Raw genomic sequence first — 22,242 nt, 5'->3', positions numbered from 1 at the left:
CTAAGTGAAAGATGAAAACTTGTCCTTTAATTATACATGTTTTATAAATGGACTTTGTACCATTTAATTTGATCACCTATAGGCCTGAGAAAAATTACTTGTAAGTTTTTCTTATTACAAGCCAGTTTCAGGTCAGTCAGGTTTGTAGGTATCCTATTTAAATAAGAATTGTTAATAGAGGGCTTTTGATTGATATCTCTGAAAATATTAACGCTATGGATAAGTTGAACATAGTTTATTCAATAAATTTAGAAATTTATTTTGTACTCCAATGGCAAATCCAAGTATAAATCACTTTGTACTCCAAGGCCAAACTTCCCTGTTACTCCAGGTATCACCTGACTACCTACTTTTGCATTCCAATCTGCTATAATGAAAAGAACATCTTTTTCTTTTTCTTTTTTTTTTGATGATAGTTCTAGAAGGTCTTGTAGGTCTTCCTATAACTGGTCAATCTCAGCTTGTTCAGCATTAGTGGTTGGGGCATAGACTTAGAGTACTGTGATGCTGAATGGATTGCCTTGGATACAAACCAAGATCATAATATCGTTATTGAGACTGCACGGAAGTGCTGCATTTTGGACTCCTCTGTTCACTATGAGGGTTACTCCATTTCTACTAAGGGACTCTTGCCCACAGTGGTGGATATAATGGTCATCTGAATTAAACTCACCAATTCCTGTCCATTTTAGTTCACTGATTCCTAAGATTAACATCAACTACAAAAAGAAAGAAAGAAACACAAACACGTGGAGTCTAAACATGTGACTAAACAACCAGTGGTTGACTGAAGAAATAAAAAGTTCATCAAAAAATAGCTGGAGATGAATATAAATGGAAGAACAATACTCCAAAATCTATTGACACAATAAAAGCAGTTGTAAGAAGGAAGTTTATATTGATACAAACCTATCTTGTAAAACAAGAAAAAACCTTAAGTAAAGAATGCAACTTTACATGTAAAGCAACTATAAAATAAAGAACAAACAAAACCCAGAGATAATAGAAGGGAAAAAAATAATCAGACAAGAAAACAAATAAAGGAATCCAAATTGGGATGGAACAATAAAAACTGTTCCTCTTTGTAGATGACATGATACTGTGTATAAAAAATCCTAGGAGAGACTTTCTGTTTTTTTCTTTTTAATATTGTTCTCATGCTGTTCTTTATCATTCTTTTCATTTTTATTTTTCATAACCAACTTTTTCCATTTTTAAAGCATCTTACTTTTAAATAAATTCATTTTATGTTTTCTTCGATTTCTACAGTACTATTTAGTAATACTGCATTTTTTTCATGTTTTTGATTTTGGATTTTGCTAGTCTTAGTTTTTAGTATTCATTTTCACTTAGGGGTTCATTTTTTGGATTGAATGCTCTCTTCCTTTTTGCCTGTGGTTTTAATCCTTCTTTTCTTTTTCTCTTCTTTTCTCTTTGTGTGGGAGTTTCTTTGGGCATTCTTGGCTGTTGAGTGTTGCTCTCACCATTATCTTGGGGATGTGTCTACTGTGCTGTGTGGCCTGTGAAGTCTTGGTAATACTAAAAGGGATCAAGCCGGAACTTCTGAGGTGGGCCTGAGCGCAGGACTTTGGACCACCAGAGAACTCTCGACCCCATGGAACATGCTGATGCTGAAGGTCCAATATTTTGGCCACCTGATACATAGAGCCAACTCATTGGAAAATACCCTGATGCTGGGAAAGATTGAATGCAAAAGGAGAAAAAAGCAACAGAGGATGAGATGGTTGGATGGTATCACTGATTCAAACACATAGGACGTGTGTTTGAGCAAACTCCAGGATATAGTGAATGGCAGGGAAGCCTGACATGTTGCAGTTCATGAGGTAGCAAAGAATTTCTGTGACTTAGTGACAGAACAACAACAAGAACAACAACAACACGGAACATTAATTGGTGAGAGTTTTCTCAAAGTCCTTGATATCAAAACTAACACCAAGTCCCACCAAAAGGCCAGAAAGCCCCAATACCAGATGCCTTACACGAAACCTTTAACCAAAGAGGAACGCAATGTTACCAATTAGCAGAAAGTCTGCATAAAGCCATGCCAGTCCCATAGACCCCCAAAACTCATTACTGGACAACACAATGACCTTCAGAGAGACAAGATCCAGATCCATCCACCAGAACACAGGCATAAGTCCCCCCAACCAGGAAACCTTCACAAGGCCCTGGTCCAACCCCACACATAGGGGGCAGATTCCACAAATAAGAGGAACTATGACCTTCCGGCCTGCAAAAGAAGACCTCAAACATAGTAAGTTAAACAAAATGAAAAGACAGAGAAACTTGCAGCAGATGAAGGAACATGGTAGAAATGCATAAGCCTAAATAAATGAAGAGGAAATAAGCAACCTACCTTAAAAATAATTCAGAGTAATGATAGTAAAGATCATCCACAATCTCAGAAATAAGTGGAGAGACAGATAAGTAGAAAGAGTAAATGAGGTGGAAGACAGAACAGTGGAAATAACTGAAGTAGTGCAAAATAAAGAAAATAGAATGAAAAGAAATAATGACACTTTCAGAGACATCTGTGAAAATATTAAGCACAGCAACATTACAATTAAAGTGGTCCTAGAAGAAGAAGAAAAATAGTAAGGTGTGAGAAAATACTTGAGATTATAGTAGAAAACTTCCCTAACATGAAAAAGGAAAATAACCACTCAAATCAGAAAAGCACAGAGCCCCATAAGGATAAACACAAGAGGAAACATGTCAAGACACATATTTATCAAGCTTAAACACAAACAACAAGTATTAAAAACAGCAAGGAAAAAGCAACAAATAACATACAGGGGATCCTCATAAGACTAATAGCTGATCTTTCAACAGAAACTGCAGGCCAGAAGGGAGTGTCAGGATATACTTAAAGTGAAAGGAAAAACATTTACAATCAAGAATACTTTATCCAGCAAGGATATCATTAATATTTGAAGGAGAAATAAAAAAATTTTACAGACAAGAAAAACTTAAGACAATTCAGCAGTACCAACCACTTTACAACAAATGCAAAAGGAACTTCTTTAGATAGAAAAAAACAAGAGAAAGTCTTACAGAATGAAACCCAAATCAATAAAGTAAATGGTAATTGGATTATACATATCAATAATTACCTTAAATGAAAATGGACTAAATGCTCCAAGCAAAAGACACAGATTGGCTGAATGGATTAAAAAAAACAAGATCCCTATATATGCCATCTACAAAAGACCCACATCACATGTAGGGACACATAAAAACTGAAAGCGAGAGTCTGGAAAAAGACATTCTATGCAAACGTGAATCAAAGGAAAGCAAGAGTAGCAATACTCATAAGATAATATAGACTTTAAAATAAAGACTAATATTAAAGAGACAAGGAAGGATACTACATAATGATCAAGGGAGCAACCCAAGAAGAAGATATAACAATTATAAATATATATGTACCAAACATAGAAGCACCTCAATACCTAAGGCAAATGCTAATAACTATTAGAGGGAAAATCAACATTAATACAAAAATACTGGAGGACTTCAATACACCACTCACATCAATGGACATATCATCAAGACAAAATTAATAAGGAAACACAAACATTAAATTATATATTGGAGCATTCGGAACTAACTGGTACCTACAAGGCATTTCATCCAATTTACTTTTTTCTCAAGTGCATATGGAACATTCTCCAGGACATATGACATCTTGGGTCACAAATCAAGCCTTGGCGAAATTTTAAAAATGAAATAATTTCAAGTATCCTTTCTGACCACAACGCTATAAGATTAGACATCAACTACCAGGAAAAACTAAAACTAAAACTAAGAAAAACACAAACACCTGGAGGCTAAACACTACGCCTCTGAATAATCAAAAGGTCACTGAAGAAATTAAATAGGAAATCAGAGATACCTAGAAACAATGAGAAGGAGAACACGACAAATCAAAACCAAAGGGATGCAGTAAAAGTAGAGCTAAGAGAGAAGTTTACAGCAATATAAGCCTACCTCATGAAAAAAGAGAAAAATCAGATAAACACGTTAAAGCAACTAGAAAAAAGCTGAAAAAAAAAAAAAACAGAAAAAGAACAAAATAAAACCTCAGAGTTAGTAGGAGGGAAGAAATTACAATGATCAGAGAGAATTAATAATATTTGAAAAAAGAAATGAAGGAGACAATAGCAAAAATGAATTAAAACCTGACACTTTGAGAAGATAAACAAAACTGACAGACTCAACAAGAAAAAAAGGGAGAAGACACAAATCAATAAAATTAGAAATGAAAAAGGAGAAGTTACAACTGACAGCACAAGAATCATGAGAGACTACTATGAGCAAATAAATGCCAACAAAATGGACAATCTGGTAGAAATGATTGAGTTCTTAGAAATGTATAACTTTCCAAAACTGAATCAGGGAGAAACAGAGAATACAATCAGACCAATCATGAGCATGGAAAATGGAAATGCAATCAAACTTTTCCAACAAACAAAAGCCCAGGGCCAGATGGATTCACAGGCAAAGTCTACCAAAAGTTTAGAGACGAGATAACACCTATCTTTCTCAAAGCCTTCCAGAAAACTGAAGAGGAAAGAAAACTCACAAACCCATTCCACGAGGTCACCATCACCCTGATACAAAACTAGATGTGAATGCCACACACACACACACAAAAGAGCCAATTAAATGATGAACATAGATGAAAAATTTTGAACAATTTCTAGCAAACAAAATCCAAAAACACATTTAAGGTACCCTACATCATGATCAAGTGGGGCTTTATCTCAGGGATGCAAAGATTCTTGAATATGTGCAAATCAATGTGATACCCCATATTAACAAACTGAAGGATAAAAACCATAGATCCCATCTTGACAGATGCAGAGAAAGCTTTCAACAAAAGTCCAACACCCACTTATGATAGAAACTGTTTAGAAAGTAGGCATAGAAGAAGCATACCTCAAAATAGTAAAGGTCATACACAACAAGCCTCCGGAAACATTATTCTAAAATGGTGAAAAACTGAAAGCATTTCCTCTGATCAGGAGCAAGACAAGGATACCCAATCTTACCACTATTACTCAACACACTTCTGGAAGTTCTAGTCACAGCAATCAGAGAAGAAAAAGAAATAAGAAGAATCCAGATTAGAAAAGAAGTAAAACTCTTACTATTTGCAGATGACATGATACTATACACAGAAAAGCTTATTGATGTCACAAGAAAAATACTAGAGCTAATCAAACAGTATAGTAGAGCTAAAGAATATAAAATTAATACGCAGAAATCCCTAGCATTCCTCTACACTAACAAAGACAAATCAGAAACAGAAATTAAGGGAACAATCCCATTCAACAATGCAACTAAAACAATAAAATATCTAGCAATAAACCTACCTAAAGAAACCAATCCTAAAGGAAATCAACCTTGATTATTTGTTGGAAGGACTGATGCTGAAGATGAAGCTCCAAAAGTCTGGCCACCTGATGCAAAGAGCTAACTCGTTGGAGAGGACCCTGATGCTGGCAAAGATTAAGGGCAACAGAAGAAGGGGGCGACAGAGGATGAGATGATTGGATGGCATCACTGACTCAATGGACATGAGTTTGAGCAAGCTCAGGGAGATAGTGAAGGACAGGGAAGCCTGGCGTGCTTCAGTTCATGGGGTCTCAAAGAGTTGGACAAAACTTAGCAACTGAATAACAAATGACAACAAAGAGACCAAAGACCTGTATGCAAAAAACTACAAAAACTACACTGATGAAAGAAATGAAAGATGACACAAACAGATGGATAAATATACCATGCCCCTGGATTGGATGAATCAATATTGTGAAAATGACTATACTGCCGAAAGCAACCTACAGATTCAGTACAATCCATGTCAAACTACCTATGGTGTTTTTTACAGAATTAGAACAAAAAGTTTCACAATTTGTATGGAAACACAAACAGTCCTGAATAGACAAAGCAATCCCCTGAGAAAGAAAAATGGAGGAATCATCCTTCTTGACATAAGACTATACTAAAAAGCTAGACATGATCAAGACAGTATGGTACTGGGACAGAAAGAGATATGTAGATCAATAGACAAAGATAGAAAGCCCAGAGACAAACCTACGTACCTATGGACAACTTATCTTTGACAAAGACGGTTCGGGAGGGACGTGACACATGTATGCTTATAGCCAATTAATGTTTATAGTCGGCAAAAACCATCACAACATTATAAAGTAATTATCCACCAATGAAAACAAATTTTTAAATATGCAACTAAATTATTAAATAAAGCACAGTTCTGCTCTTGCTTCCATCCTTCCTTGAGTTTGGGCAATGCATTTAACTTTCATAAGCCTCACTTTTCTCATCTACAAAATATAACCAATAATTTCTATTTTGATAGGCTGAGGAAAGATTAAATGCAATAACATGTGTAAAGCTCTTGCTGCAGTCTGATAGAGTGTTACATAACAATATAGTAACTAACGTTTATGGTATTCTATGAGAATAAAAGGTAAAGTTGTGTGAAGAGAGAAAAGGGTTACTTAAAGAAGGTTACTTGAAGAAGCTTACTTAAAAAATTCTGAAAAGCTGCTGAAGAGAAATGAAAAATGTGCCCATGAGGGTCACAGAACATCAAAGATGGGACTGGTGCTGCAGACCAGGAATCAGGGGTGTCACCAGACCATTTGGTACTGTACTATGACCTTGTGATTCTCAGACCACATGGGTGTAGATGCAGAGAAGATAAATAGCTGGGGCTGATGACATAGATATTCAATATTTCTTGTTAAACAAAGAGAAATCAAAGCTACATAAAGTTTTCAATAATTGAAAGCTCTAACACAAACATTCAAGTAGAGAGAATGTTACTTTTACTATGTTAGTTTTCTTTAGAGATCTGATTACTAATTCTGAATGAGGAAATCATGTCACTTCCAAAAAAAAAAAAAAAAAAGACTATTGCAAGCATTTTACATATCTAATGATTCACTTATTTTAAATTTGATGCGTATATCTTCCTGTTTTATCTCTAAAATGTTGATAAAAATATGTTTTATCTTTAAGTATTGGTAAAATACTATTTCTAAGATTTTTATTAAATCAGTTATCACAAAAGGAAACTCATTGTGTTCACTGTTAAAATACATCATATGCCAAAAAACTGCAACCACAAATTTTGTTTATAATTTGAAACACTGTATTGAAGAAACTCATCTGTTATCCTGTAATTTTTAATGACATTTACTTAAATGCAGTCTTGTTTTGCAGTTAAAATGTAAATTGTTGTTCAGTTGCTAGGTCATGTCCAACTCTTTGTGACCCCATAAACTGCAGCAGGCCAGGCTTCCCTGCCCTTCACTATCTCCCTGAGCTTGCTCAAACTCATGTCCATTGAGACAGTAAACACTAGCATTAAAAGAAAATCAAGATGGTTATTATCACAGTACAATCAATGATTTAATACACATTTTCTAGTAATAGAAACAAAGTAAACTGCTTAAAATCTCAGGATATTGAGATTTTCTTCAGAAGTAGTTAATTATTGACAGAAATGGTGCAATCCTAACTCTTAATATCAAACACAGGAAAAGAATCTAAAAAGCATGGGTATATGTATGTGTATAACTGATTCACGTTGCTATACACCTGAAACCTCTAGGACACTGTAAATCAACTGTACTCCAATTAAAAAAAAAACTTTCAAATAATTAAAAAATCACATTTGTCAAAAAATTTTTTAAAAATTTGTTTGTGATAAACTAGATCTATCCGTCTACCTACATAACCATTAGGTTGCTAATACTGCTAAAAGTATACTTTGCATTTGTAATACAGTAAAACACCATATGTAGAAACAACATAATCTAAAAATTCCAAGTCCTAGGAAGCAAAGTTGGAAGTGTGCAAAACAGACATTTAGTGAACTTAACAAAAAAGGAGCATAATAATGTGACTGTTTTTCTGGAAAATTCAGTCCAACATTTATTGAATTCTGCTATTTACAAGGTACAACAGATCTCTACCATACAGAGGATACAATGGCTTATTTTAAAGTCTTTTCACAGCTGTTATATGAAGAAAGGGATGGGAGAGGGAAGTAGTCAGCCTCTTGATTGAATTGTAGAAGGTTGTTCAGGTGCTTTGCACCAACATGCTGAAGAACCCGCATGTATCATGGTTCTTAATATCTTCTGCTTCTGTTAGGTCCATACCGTTTCTGTCCTATATTGTGCCCATCTTTATATGAAATGTCTCCTTGGTATCTCTAATTTTCTTGAAGAGATCTCTTGTCTTTTCCACTCTATTGTTTTCCTGTATTTCTTTACTTTGTTTACTTAGGAATGCTTTCTTATATCTCCTAGATAGTTTTTGGAACTCTGCATTCAGATGGGTGTATCAGATGAGCATATTCAACCTTTATTTGTATATTAGTTTCACCAGAATCCTTGTTTCAGTGCATCCTCTGATGAACCTCATAATGGTGCTATAACAGAAATTACTGTATGTATAAGCTGGAAGAATAACTAATAACTAAATAAGAACACTCTTTTCCACTCCTGTGGCCATTGCTGAGTTTTCCAAATTTGCTGGCACGTTGAGTGCAGCACTTTCACAGCATCATCTTTCAGGATTTGAAATAGTTCAACTGGAATTCCATCACCTCCACTAGCTTTGTTCATTGTGATGCTTTCTAAGGCCCCCTTGACCTCACATTCCAGGATGTCTGGCTCTAGGTGAGTGATCGCACCATTGTGATTAACCGGGTTGTGAAGATCTTTTTTGTACACTTCTTCTGTGTATTCTTGCCACCTCTTCTTAATATCTTCTCCTTCTCTTAGGTCCAAACCATTTCTGTCCTATATTGAGCCCATCTTTGCAAGAAATGTTCCCTTGCTATCTCTAATTTTCTTGAAGAGATCTCTAGTCTTTCCCATTCTGTTGTTTTCCTCTATTTCTTTGCATTGATCGCTGAGGAAGGCTTTCTTATCTCTCCTTGCTATTTTTTGCAACTCTGAATTCAAATGGGAATATTTTTCCTTTTCTCCTTTGCTTTTCGCTTCTCTTCTTTTTACAGCCATTTGTAAGGCCTCCTCAGACAGCCATTTTATCTTTTTGCATTTCTTTTCCATGGGGATGGTCTTGATCCCTGTCTCCTGTACAATGTAATGAACCTCCATAGTTCTTCAGGCACTCTGTCTATCAGATTTAATCCTTTGAATCTGTGTCACTTCCACTGTACAATCATAAGGGATTTGATTTAGGTCATACCTGAATGGTCTAGTGGTTTTCCCTACTTTCTTCAATTTAAGTCTGAATTTGGTAATAAGGAGTTCATGATCTGAGCCACAGTCAGCTCCCGGTCTTGTTTTTCCTGACTGTATAGAGTTTCTCCATTTTTGACTGCAAAGAATATAATCAATCGGATTTTGGTGTTGACCATCTGGTGATGTCCATGTGTAGAGTCTTCTCTTGTATGATTGGGAGAGGGTGTTTGCTATGACCAGTGCGTTCTCTTGCGAAAACTCTATTAGCCTTTGCCCTGATTCATTCCGTACTCCAAGGTCAAATTTGCCTGTTACTCTAGGTGTTTCTTGACTTCCTACTTTTGCATTCCAGCCCCTATAATGAAAAGGACATCTATTTTGGGTGTCATTTCTAAAAGGTCTTGTAGGTCTTCACAGAACCATTCAACTTCAGCTTCTTCAGTGTTACTGGTTGGGGCATAGGCTTGGATTACCATGATAATGAATGGTTTGCCTTGGAAACGAACAGAGATCATTCTGGCATTTTTGAGATTGCATCCAAGTACTGCATTTCGGACTCTTTTGTTGACCATGATGGCTACTCCATTTCTTCTAATGGATTCCTGCCCACAGTTGTAGATATAATTCTGAGTTAAATTCGCCCATTCCAGTCCATTTTAGTTTGCTGATTCCTAGAATGTCGACGTTCACTCTTACCATCTCCTGCTTGACCACTTCCAATTTGCCTTGATTCATGGACCTAACATTCCAGGTTCCTATGCAATATTGCTCTTTACAGCATTGGACCTTGCTTCTATCACCAGTCCCATCAACAACTGGATATTGCTTTGCTTTGGCTCCATCCCTTCATTCTTTCTGGAGTTATTTTTCCACTGATCTCCAGTAGCATACTGAGCACCTACCGACCTGGGGAGTTCCTCTTTCAGTATCCTATCATTTTGCCTTTTCATACTGTTCATGGGGTTCTCAAGGCAAGAATACTGAAGTGGTTTGCCATTCCCTTCTCCAATGGACCACATTCTGTCAGAGACATGACTTTGCCAACAAAGGTCTGTCTAGTCAAGGCTATGGTTTTTCCAGTGGTCATGTATGGATGTGAGAGTTGGGCTGTGAAGAAAGCTGAGCACCAAAAAATTGATGCTTTTGAACTGTGGTGTTGGAGAAGACTATTGAGAGTCCCCTGGACTGCAAGGAGATCCAACCAGCCCATCCTAAAGGGGATCAGTCCTGGGTGTTCATTGGAAGGACTGATGCTGAAGCTGAAACTCCAATACTTTGACCACCTCAAGCGAAGAGTTGACCCATTGGAAAAGACCCTGATGCTGGGAGGGATTGGGGGCAGGAGGAGAAGGGGATGACAAGATGAGATGGCTGGATAGCATCACCGACTCGATGGACATGAGTCTGATTAATCTCCGGGAGTTGGTGATGGACAGGGAGGCCTGGTGTGCTGTGATTCATGGGGTCGCAAAGAGTCGGACATGACTGAGTGACTGAACTGAACTGAACTGATACTCTAGGTGAACACAAGCATCTACAACAGAAGACTGAAATGACCCATCACTCCTAAAGCTTACTGATCAGTGATAAACCTGGAAATGAATGATTTTCTTTTTGTCAGAATATGGTACACCCATCCACTCAACATGGAAATGGATGATCCTTTCTTTGTAAGAATATGGTACATCCATCCACTCAGTTACTTGTATAAGAAATCTGAAAGTCATCCTTGAAATCTTCCTCTTCAACCAAGACTATCAACTTATCAACAATCAAGGCTATGATGATATAATGAGTAATCAATGGAGAACTCAAATAACACTTATAAAAACAATAGCTCAGACGTGGTCAGAATACAATCACAAATTACTCTTATGGAAAAGTCTTAAGCCATTCTCATTTTTCACAATTTGAAAAATAGTTTTTTACCACAATAAAAAAGTCGCAAAAAATGTTCTTTGGAATGGATAAATCTCCAATATTTAACTTTTCATACATGATGTTCTTTCCATCATTTTTTCAGAAACAGAAAGTGAAAGTGAAGTTGCTCAGTTGTGTCTGACTCTTTGCTACCCCGTGGACTGTGGGCCACCAGGCTCCTCTGTCCGTGGGATTTCCCAGGCAAGAATACTGGAGTGGGTTGCTATTTCCTTCTCCAGGGGATCTTCCCAACCCAGGGATCGAACCTGGGTCTCCTGCATTGCAGGCAGATGCTTTAACCTCTGAGCCACCAGGGAAGCCCTCAGAAACAGAGCCCATTCTTAAAAACAATCTGCATGACCAAAAAAGAAAAAAAAAAATCAGCCTTGAAAGTATATTTTTAATCTGTTTATTTCCCCTTATCTTCTTAATCTGAAGTACTTGTCACCTCCAAACTAGATTATTTCAACAATAATTAAATAGCTGATAATTTTCTTAACTACCCACAACATTTTTCCACAAAGAAGTGAATGAACGTCTTTGCATAAAAGTCATGAATTTTTTCAACTGCATCTATGACAAAATTTAAATTATTAAAAACAACCTATTTTTTAGTCTGTACCCTAATTTTCATAGCTTAAGTGCATGCTACAGCCTTTCAGTCATGTCTCACTCTTTGTGACCCCATAGACTGAAAGCCCAACCCATCAGGTTGGGTTGAAAGCCCAACCTGTTCCTCTGTTCCTCTGTTCATGGAATTCTCCAGGCAAGAACACTGGAATGGGTTGCCATGCCCTTCTCCATTTCATAGTTTATATCAATATGTAAATATATTATTTGTCATTGTTCTTTAATGACTGAATGGGAAACTCCATGAGGGAGCAAGGAAGGAAGATTATTAAGTGAGTCAATTTAACAGACTTTTCTTAAAAGATATTGTCTATATTTAATAATGACAAAAACATTAATAATGACCACTATTGTTTATTAAATTCCAGTGTTCTCCATGACAAATGTATAATATTCAGTATTGCTACTTCTTACAGCAATCCTTTTGAAAGTGTATTATTCATATGTTTCAGATGAGGAAACTGGAGCTCAGGAACTTTAAGTAATTTACTCAAATTATATACCTAAAGATTATGAAACCCAGGTCTGATAGCCCCCAAAGTTTATGTATTATCAACTTCACTATGGTGGCTATTTACTAATCTATAGACTAAATTCTTCATATTAAATATGTGACACATATATATATACGTATGTGTGTGTGTGTGTGTGTATATATATATATATATATATATATATATATATATATCAGTTCAGTTCAGTCGCTCCATCGTGTCCGACTCTTTGCGACCCCATGAATCGCAGCACACCAGGCTTCCTTGTCCATCACCAACTGCCGGAGTTTACTCAAACTCATGTCCATCGAGTTGGTAATGCCATCCAGCCATCTCATCCTCTGGCGTCCCCTTCTCCTCCTGCCGCCAATACCTCCCAGCATCAGAGTCTTTTCCAATGAGTCAACTCTTCACATGAGGTGGCCAAAGTATTGGAGTTTCAGCTTCAGGATCAGTCCTTCCAATAAACACCCAGGACTGATCCCCTTTAGGATGGACTGGTTGGATCTCTTGCAGTCAAAGGGACTCTCAAGAGTCTTCTCCAACACCACAGTTCAAAAGCATCAATTCTTTGGCACTCAGCTTTCTTCATAGTCCAACTCTCACATCCATACATGACCACTGGAAAAACCATAGCCTTGACTAGACAGACCTTTATTGGCAAAGTAATGTCTCTGCTTTTTATTATGCTATCTAGGTTGGTCATAACTTTCCATATATATATATATATATATGTATATATATATACACATACATATACATACATACATACATATATATATACATATATATATACAAGCATACATATATAAAACACAGATGTATCACTTTTGTAATATTACATAGAAAGTAGCAGAGTTGGGACTGATTCCCAGGCCCATATTCTTTTTAACAAAATAAGCCAAACAGAGTAACTGTATCAGTCTAATTTTTAGAGAACTTAATAAAGTCAAGAAGACTTTGAAACTCAAAATTTCACCCCAAGTTGACTACATTTTCACATGCAAAAGTTGCAAACACACAAAAAAAATTACTCAAATATGAGTTTGAGTAATTTGTATGTGCCTCACCTTTAAGACTAACCACTCTTCTTATCTTCCCTTCTTCCTCATGCTGATTCTTGATCTTTACATATCCTCACGGCCTCAGCATAGCATTCAGGGCAAGGCTACATTTGAGACAGATCTCTAAGTCAACGCTTTAAGGTTCTGAGGTCTCCCTCAAGCCCTATTCTTTTATTTGAATCTTCTGCCTTACTTCCAAGCTCTCCTTCTGGTTTATTCCTCTTCCCAGATTTCTCCTGTTGAACTTAAGCATACAATGGGCTCTAACTTTGAACTCTGTGTTAGAACTGAGATTCCAATATGGATCAGAGGACTAAAAGCTACTCTTCCAATTATCACCTGCCTTCAAGTTCCTATCTCTGTACTCTTCACACCTTTAGAATACTCACAAATCCTTCTTGGATTCCTCCTTTATTTTCTACTCATTGCCAGATCACAAGCTGCTATAGTCAACCTACAAAGAACATAACCTTTCCCTGTAGCCAAAAGATGATTCCATAAACCCTGGAATTTCCAGTCTTCCCCAGAGTAAGAATCTTCTTTCTAACCACAACTCATCCTTATCTTTTTACTTGATTCTTTTATTTGGAATCAGTCAAGTCTGGATGTGAGTAACGGGAACAAACAGGTATATTACATTATGAATATAGTAAATGCTTTCTTTCCAGAGGAGACAATGGCAATCATTATTAAACAGGTGCCGATTCTAGTATTTTGGAAGGTTTTGCAGTACCATGAATGAGATATCTAAAGATAGAGACTCTCTGACAGATTTCTCTGAAGAAAACTGGCTATAATCTCACAGCATGAGAAAACACACTGCTGAGTGGGTTTAATGGTACATAATAAAGGGATGACGTAAAGAGAGAAGCTGATGAGTCATAGGAAGACACAGTAAATGTTGCAGATAAATTAAGCAGCACAAGACTCACTTCAGGAGTTCACAGAAAAGATTAAAGCGTAGGATGGAATATAAAAAAAGGTAAAAAATGTGTTTGCTCAGACATGAATCCAACAGAAAACACTGTTGGAAATTATGAAAATTATGAGATACTATGAATTCTTCAACATCAATTTTTTTAAATTCCACATAAAATTTCCTATAAAATGCTAAAAATTAATTTTATTCTCATTAAAAATGAGAAAAATCTACTTTTAAAAGTGGCAGCAGTAACTAAAGCACAGAAAACGAATAGATAAGTTTATATTCAAATTCTGATTATTTAATAGGTTATCAAGCTATGTCCAAGAAACCATTTTTCCTTTGTAGTCAACATAACAATTTTCAAAGTCTTGATTAATAATAAATAATTTAAAGCTCTAGCATTGTTCAGTCACTCAGTCATGTCCTACTCTTAGCCACCCCATGGACTGCAGCATGCCAGGCTTTCCTGTCCTTCGCCATCTCCCAGAGCTTGCTCAAAACTCATGTCCATTGAGTCAATGATGCCATCCAACCATCTCATCCTCTGTCAACCTCTTCTCCTCCTGCCTTCAATCTTTCCCAGCATCAGGGTCTTTTCTAATGAGTCAGCTCTTCACATCAGTGGCCAAAGTACTGGAGTTTCAGCTTCAGTGTTAGTCCTTCTAACGATAATCAGGATTGACTGGTTTGAGCTCTTTGTTGTACAAGGGACTCTCAAGGTCTTCTCCAAAACTGCCAGTCAAAAGCATCAATTTTCCAGTGCTCAGTCTTCTTTATGGTCCCACTCTACATGGACCTTTGTCAACAAATGGATGTCTTTGCTTTTTAATATTCTGCCTAGGCTGGTCTTAGCTTTTATTCCAAGGAGCAGGCATCTTTTAATTTTGTGGCTGCAGTCACCAACTGCAGTGATTTTGGAACCCAAGAAAATAAAGTCTGTCACTGTTTTCATTGTTTCCCCGTCTATTTGACATGAAGTGATGGGACAAGATAACATGATCTTCATTTTTTGAATGTTGAGTTGTAAGCCAGCTTTTTCACTCTCTTCTTTCTTCAAGAGGCTCTTTGGCTCCTCTTCACTTTCTGCAATAAGGGTGGTATCATCTGCATATCTGAGGTTACTGGTATTTCTCCCAGGAACCCTGATTTCAGCTTGTGCTTCATAAAGCCTGGCATTTCACATGATGTACTCTTTATATAAGTTAAATAAGCAGGGTAACAATATGCAGCCTAGACGTACTCCTTTTCCAATTTGAAACCAGTCCATTGTTCCATGTCCAGTTCTAACTGTTGCTTCTTAACCTGCATACAGGTTTCTCAGGAGGCAGGTCAGGTGGTATGGTATGCCCATCTCTTTAAGAATTTTCCAGTTTCTTGTCATCCACACAGTCAAAGAATTTCGAGTAGTCAATGAAGAAGCAGCATGTATCTTTCTGGAGTTCACTTGCTCTTTCTATGATCCAACAGACACTGGCAATTTGATTCTGGTTCCTCTGCTTTTTCTGAATCCATCTTAAACATCTGGAAGTTCTTCATTCATGTACTTTTGAAGCCTGGCTTCGTGAATTTTGAGCATTACTTTGCTAGCATGTGAAATGAGTGCAATTGTGTGGTAGTTTGAACATTATTTGGCATTGCCCTTCTTTGGGACTGGAATGAATACTGAGGTTTTCCAGTCCTATGGCCACTGCTGAGTTTTCCAGATTTGCTGGCATATTTGAGTGCAGCACTTTAACAGCACGATCTTTTCGGATTTGAAATAAGTCAGTTGGAATTCCATCACCTCTACTACCTTTGTTCATGGTAATGCTTCCTAAGGCCCACTTGACTTCACACTCCAAGATGTCTGGCTCTAGGTGAGTGATCACACCATCATGGTTATTTGTGTCATGAAGATCTTTTTTGTATAGTTTTTCTGTGTATTCTTGCCACCTCTTCTTAATATCTTCTGTTTCTGTTAGTTCCAAACTGTTTCTGTCCTTTATTGTGCCCATCTTTGCACGAAATGTTCCCTTGGTATCTCTTGAAGAGATCTCTAGTCTTTCCCATTCTATTATTTTCCTCTATTTCTTTGCATTGTTCCCTTAGGAAGGCTTTCTTATCTCTCCTTGCTACTCTTTGGAACTCTGCATTCAGATGGGTATATCTTTCCTTTTCTCATTTACCTTTAACTTCTTTCCTCAGCCATTTGTAAGGTCACCTGAGACAGGCATTTTGACTTTTTGTATTTCTTTTTCTTCTGGATAGTTTTGACCACTGCCTCCTGTAAAATGCCCTGAACCTCCCTCTATATTTCTTCAGGCACTATATCAGATCTAATCCCTTGAATCTGTTTGCTACTTCCATTGTATAATTATAAGGGATTTGATTGAGGTAATACTGATTGGACTAGTGATTTTCCCTACTGAATTCAATTTAAGTGTGAATTTTGCCTTAAGGAGTTCATGATCTGAGCCACCAGTCAGCTCCTGGTCCTGTTTTGGGTGACTGTATAGAGCTTCTCCATCTTCAGCTGCAAAGAGTACAGTCAATCTGATTTCAGCATTGAGCCTCTGGTGATGCCCATGTGTAGAGTCTTCTCTTGTGTTGTTGGAAGAGGGTGTTTGCTATGAACAGTGTGTTCCCTTGGCAATTTGGCAGTCCCTTGGCACTGGTCATACTAAAATTCCAGTCCCTTGGCACTGGTCATACTAAAATTCCAGTCCCTTGGCACTGGTCATACTAAAATTCCAGTCCTTGGGCACTGGTCATACTAAAATTCCAGATTTCATATTTAACATCATTTTTAAAAAGGCCATCTCTGAGGGTATATTATAACACAATTGCAACTAAGAAGCGACAGACATTCTTCTCAATATCTTAGCCAAAAATAATTTAAACTAGGTCATTTATAGAGAAGAAAACAAGGGAATATTTTCAATAACTTAGAATATAAATGAGATACTATTTGGAAAACACAACTCTAATCTAAAACACTAAATCATTTGGATGATGTTATTTAAGATAAGTAATATATGGGACACAAGACTTTTAAAGTTCACAAGGAGCCATTTGCATTAATCGCAGGTAGATTATCTGCCTCAGGAGCAGTCCTGTGCTACAATTCTTAAGCCTATACCTAACCACACAGAAAAAAATGCCTAACTCTTGAACTAAATTGCCAAAGGTAATAGCTGCAGGAGAGTTTACAAATTCTCTATCTCCAGCTGTGAGAAATAGACCATGTAAACATCTTTAATGACCATCCTACAATATTATCTTTGCCCTGGATAGCTAAGTCTGGCTAGAGCTGTTCACAATGGAGATGAAAGATGGGAGAAAGCAAAATGGACTATGAGAAATAGATGTAAGATCTGCATGCTAAATATATACTATACTATTTGTCCAATATGAACTTCATCATTTCTACCAGGCTTTCATTTATTCCACTATTCTTATGTATCATGTGATAAAACAAGAAATCTTTAGAAGTTGTCAGGGAAAACACTTCCCTGACTTTGCATCAACTCCAGTACCCAGCCTGGCTCTATCCTTCCTTTCAAAGTCATTCCCTTCTCCACTGAAATGCCATATCTTCCAATCTTCTCATCTCTCCCTACCATCTGTCTATTAGATTTGTTCAAAATAGTCAAATCCATGGAAAAAAGGTGGCACTGATCAGGAGACAGCAGAAATGTGTGGAATCTGGACGCATCCATGGAGTGCACCAGCTGCTCTGAAACCTTACTTAGACACTATGAGCAATACAGCTTCCACGCAAACAGTGTTTCACTTTCGTCCTCAACCAAACCATGCTCCTTCAAACAAAAACTATGAATAGTTTAGACTGCTTTTCATTTGAAGTTGAGGTAAAGAGGTGGCACGCCATTTGAATAGAAGTTGTATCTTTTCTCAAAGCACTTGAACTTCCAAGACCCCAAGGCAGAATGCTTGGCCAGTGAACCTGGTTCTTTAATTCACATGTTCCCCTTTCTCTAGACAAACACCCTTCTCATAGTTAGAGTTTTTAAAGCTTCCCAGGTGGCACAGTGGAAAAGAATACACCCACCAGTGCAGGAGCCACAAGAGACATGGGTTTGATTCCTGTCAGGAAGATCCCCTGAAGTAGGAAATGGCAACTCACTCCAGTATTCTTGCCTGGAAAATTCCACGGACAGACGAGCCTGGTGTGTTATACTCCATAGGGTTACAAAGAGTCATACATGACTGAGCGCAGATACAGAGAGAAATTTTAATAAAAACCAGTATTTTCTCAAGCAAGAGGTGACTACAAAATATTTGTTTGTGTGTTTTATCTAATCCAGTATCCACCTGGGCTGGAGTAACTGCTCGGGTGAGAGAACATGTTACTTGATGCTTTGATGAATAAGTCCAAAAGAGCCTTCTACTAGCAAGCTAAATGCATTCACTTGTACTGTTGTACCGTCCTACCTCTGATTAATCTCAGAACCCTCTCGTCTCTTTCCTCTGTTCTCTTTATCTCAAGTATCTAATTTAATTCCTTCATGTAATAGGCCACCATTCTACAATTCTTAGTTTCTTCTTTGGTTCTTTTGGTAGCCAATTTATTTGCTATACTCAAACTCTACACTTCATTACCCATTTAGTACTAACACTTGCCTAGCTAAATTTACTTAGAAAATTAAAACATCTTCCACAGTTTTAACAATAAGCCCACCTTTAAACCCTTTCCTTAATGTGAATGTATCTGATAAGGTTGCCCAATAAAGCCAAAGGTTAGTTACACATACTTAAAAAATGAATGAATTATATCTTTTTCAATAAGGCATAATGTTGACACATGATAAACTTGCCTAAATTATAAAATATCCGATAGATGAAACAAAACATGTAGTTATAATGATCCATGTTGTCTGAAAAAGTTTCCAAGGTTTTGCCTCATTTGTGCTACCCCAGCCTCAGCAGAAGCTTAGAAAAATCTAAAGAGCATTTTATCCTTTCTGATTATTTAAAATCATTATGACTCAATTGTGGGCAAATAATCCTTACAATTGGCATATTCTGCCAATCATTACTCTAGGAATCTTTACTCCATAGCGTGAATTTGCTTCTATTGGTCTTGTGTAGTAGAACTTACTGAATTAGTTGAATAAGGACCACATCTTACACTACATTTTATTTAACACATACCCTAGTCAATATAATAACAACTTTTTGCAAGTTTCAAGACTAATATGTTTAATTATTTATCTTTCAAGACTAATATTTTGCATGTTTCCATCTAGTCAAAGCTATGGTTGTTCCAGTAGTCATGTATGGATGTGAGAGTTGGATTATAAAGAAAGTTGAGAGCCGAAGAACTGATGCTTTTGAACTGTGGTGTGGAAGACTCTTGAGAGTCCCTTGGATTGCAAGGAAATCAAACCAATCAATCCTAATGGAAATCAGGCCTGAATATTCATTGGAAGGATTGATGCTGAAGCTGAAACTCCAGTACATTGGCCACCGGATGTGAAGAACTGACTCACTGGAAAAGACCCTGATACTGAGAAAAATTGAAGGCAGGAGGAAAAGGGGATGACAGAGGATAAGTTGGTTGGATGGCATCACCAGCTTGATGAAGATGAGTTTGAGCAAGCTCTGAGAGTTGATGGACAGGAAAGCCTGGCGTGCTGCAGTCCATGGGATCACAAAGAGTTGGACACGACTGAGCAACTGAACTGAACTGTACTGAAGACTAATATAAAGCTGATTTTCCACTGGGAAAAATTCTATGGTATTTAAGAGTTTTCTGAAATGAGTTATGATTTCCTTTTATGGAAAAATGAAATAAAACTGTTAATAAAATTAGCAATTTAAAAATATGAGTGAAATTTCCTTAAAAATCCTGTTCTGTTACTCTGAAATAAAATTTCTACATTTTTACTTCTTTTGTTTTCTCTCAAAGAATATAAAAGGCATGGTTAAGGTGGCATTGAATAGATAATGCTGATTCTTTTTTTAGCAAAAGAAAAGGTGTTTTGTAATTTTCTAAGAATGCTTATGGGCCTACCTCACTAACCTCACTAACCTCACCAGACAATGCAATAGGAATTACATATGCTTAATAAAAATATTTATATTTTCTTTAGAGATTATTTATCATTGGTTTATTTAAGTGAGCATAAATATATTTGAACCAAATCCTATAATCCTTCCAAATCCTACAATGATATAAAAACAAATTACATGTGAAAAGAATGTTTAAAAGTCAGTTGGTATGCAAAAGCTTTCCTACTGATAGTCCACAATAATTTTCTAAGAAAATCAAGTTAAATAAAAGAAGCTAGAATTTATAGACTTCTTATTAACCTGAGAAAAACACATTAAATATAAAGTTTCATTATATACAGGGAATGTGAGAATGACCCTTTAATCATTTCAATTTTTGATATCAAAGGTGAATAGATTTGAGGGGTGTTGACATCATTATATTATGAGTTTGAGATTCTTAAAAGATTGGTGAAAATAGATACTTCAAAACTCCCCAAATCTTTAGACACTGTGGTTGAGTCTGCAGTTGCCTTAGATATTCCTAGATCTTTTGATGTTTAAAAACAGCTAACTGAATCCAAAACATCAAAATTTAAGGATGGGAGAAGAAGAATGAAGAGGAGAGGAAAAGATTAGGGAGAATGTCTATAGTTTGTTTACTGTCTTATATGGAACTAGAGAAAATAGATCAGCCTATGCAATTAATCTGGAAATTAAACATTATTTCCATAACTGAAGGTGAATATGAAAAATATAATTATTAGTGAACACCTTTTCTTAACATTTATATATTGCTTTCTTTTCAGACAATTTTTTTAGTAAAAATTATTAAAATCTCAATATAATAATATTAATAATATTATTAATAATATACATGCATTTATTAAACATAAATATGCATTTTAATAATAATAAATAATAAACTAATTATAAAATAAGTGTTTTATTAAAATAATCAAATTATTAATTATTTTAATTAATTATAAAATCAATTTAATTTTAATTAATTAAAATTAATTATTTAAAAATAATTAAATTAAAATAATAAAAATAATAAACATGCATTTATTAAACATAAAAGGTAGTACTACATATACTCGCTGGCCCAAACAAGCAAAATCTCTTCTTCAAAAAGTACTGTATCTAAGAAATAATATTAAAACCAAAAGGAAGACAACATATTTTCTTGCTTAAATTTTCTCATTTCATTTTGTGAACAGTTTGTAGCATGGTATATGACAGCTGAAATACAAATTATCCTTTACAAAAATGTCAAAATGATTTGTTGAAAGTAAAAAACTCAAGATTTTAAAACACATTAAAAAATGAAAAGTTAACATTTCATTGTCTAAAATAAAAAAAAAATACTTACACTATGGACTTTTCCAGGCGACTTCCCTGTGAACCAACAATCTCCCCCAATGTACAAAACACTTGTCCCAGAAAGTCCTAAAATAGATAAAAAGATTAAGGCTCTTACGTTCCCAAGCTGTCTTTACGTATTTTGTACATCATATCTGCGTTGTTTTCATTGTTAAGATATTGAATTCTCTAACTTCCAATAATAAACAAAATAAGCTCAAAATGCATGAATTTTAGCATATGATTGTCCCCTAAGTTTGCACAGTCTTCTGTTCTTCTAATCACTAAGTTGGTTTGTTATTATGATTGTTCAGACATTGTATTTGCTTTCTTTCTCTTTTTTAAATTAAAATGAAAATGGAAAACAAGTTCCAGGATTTGAATTCACAATTGACTTGACTTGAGAGGTCCCTGAAATTACTAAACTTTTGTCTGAGAGGGCAAATCATAAACGTATAGGGCAGTGGTAGCTAACACCAACAGTGCTACTTACAGAAAAGCTGTGTGATGGCACGGCCACAACTAGGACCCAGAGTCACACTGCCAGATGTCTGCGCCAGCACAGCCACTGGCCGTTTATG

At 36.1% G+C, this 22,242-nt stretch overlaps 1 protein-coding gene and 1 non-coding gene across 3 annotated transcripts in view; both read right to left on the bottom strand.

Moving 5' to 3' along the window:
* CPNE8 (copine 8) overlaps nucleotides 1–22,242 on the bottom strand; it is a 255,959-nt gene that overhangs the window by 139,567 nt on the left and 94,150 nt on the right. For both annotated transcript variants that reach the window (XM_065934624.1, XM_065934622.1), the window contains exon 6: nucleotides 21,672–21,748. In XM_065934624.1, the coding sequence (XP_065790696.1) occupies nucleotides 21,672–21,748 (77 nt within the window). The remainder of the gene's footprint in view (nucleotides 1–21,671; nucleotides 21,749–22,242) is intronic.
* On the bottom strand, nucleotides 11,438–11,509 carry TRNAC-GCA (transfer RNA cysteine (anticodon GCA)). The gene has a single exon. It is a non-coding gene; the product is annotated as a tRNA-Cys (tRNA).

Source organism: Muntiacus reevesi, chromosome 4 (genome assembly GCF_963930625.1).
Source record: "Muntiacus reevesi chromosome 4, mMunRee1.1, whole genome shotgun sequence".
Classification (NCBI taxonomy): domain Eukaryota; kingdom Metazoa; phylum Chordata; class Mammalia; order Artiodactyla; family Cervidae; genus Muntiacus; species Muntiacus reevesi.
This window is presented reverse-complemented; position numbering and strand designations above follow the sequence as displayed.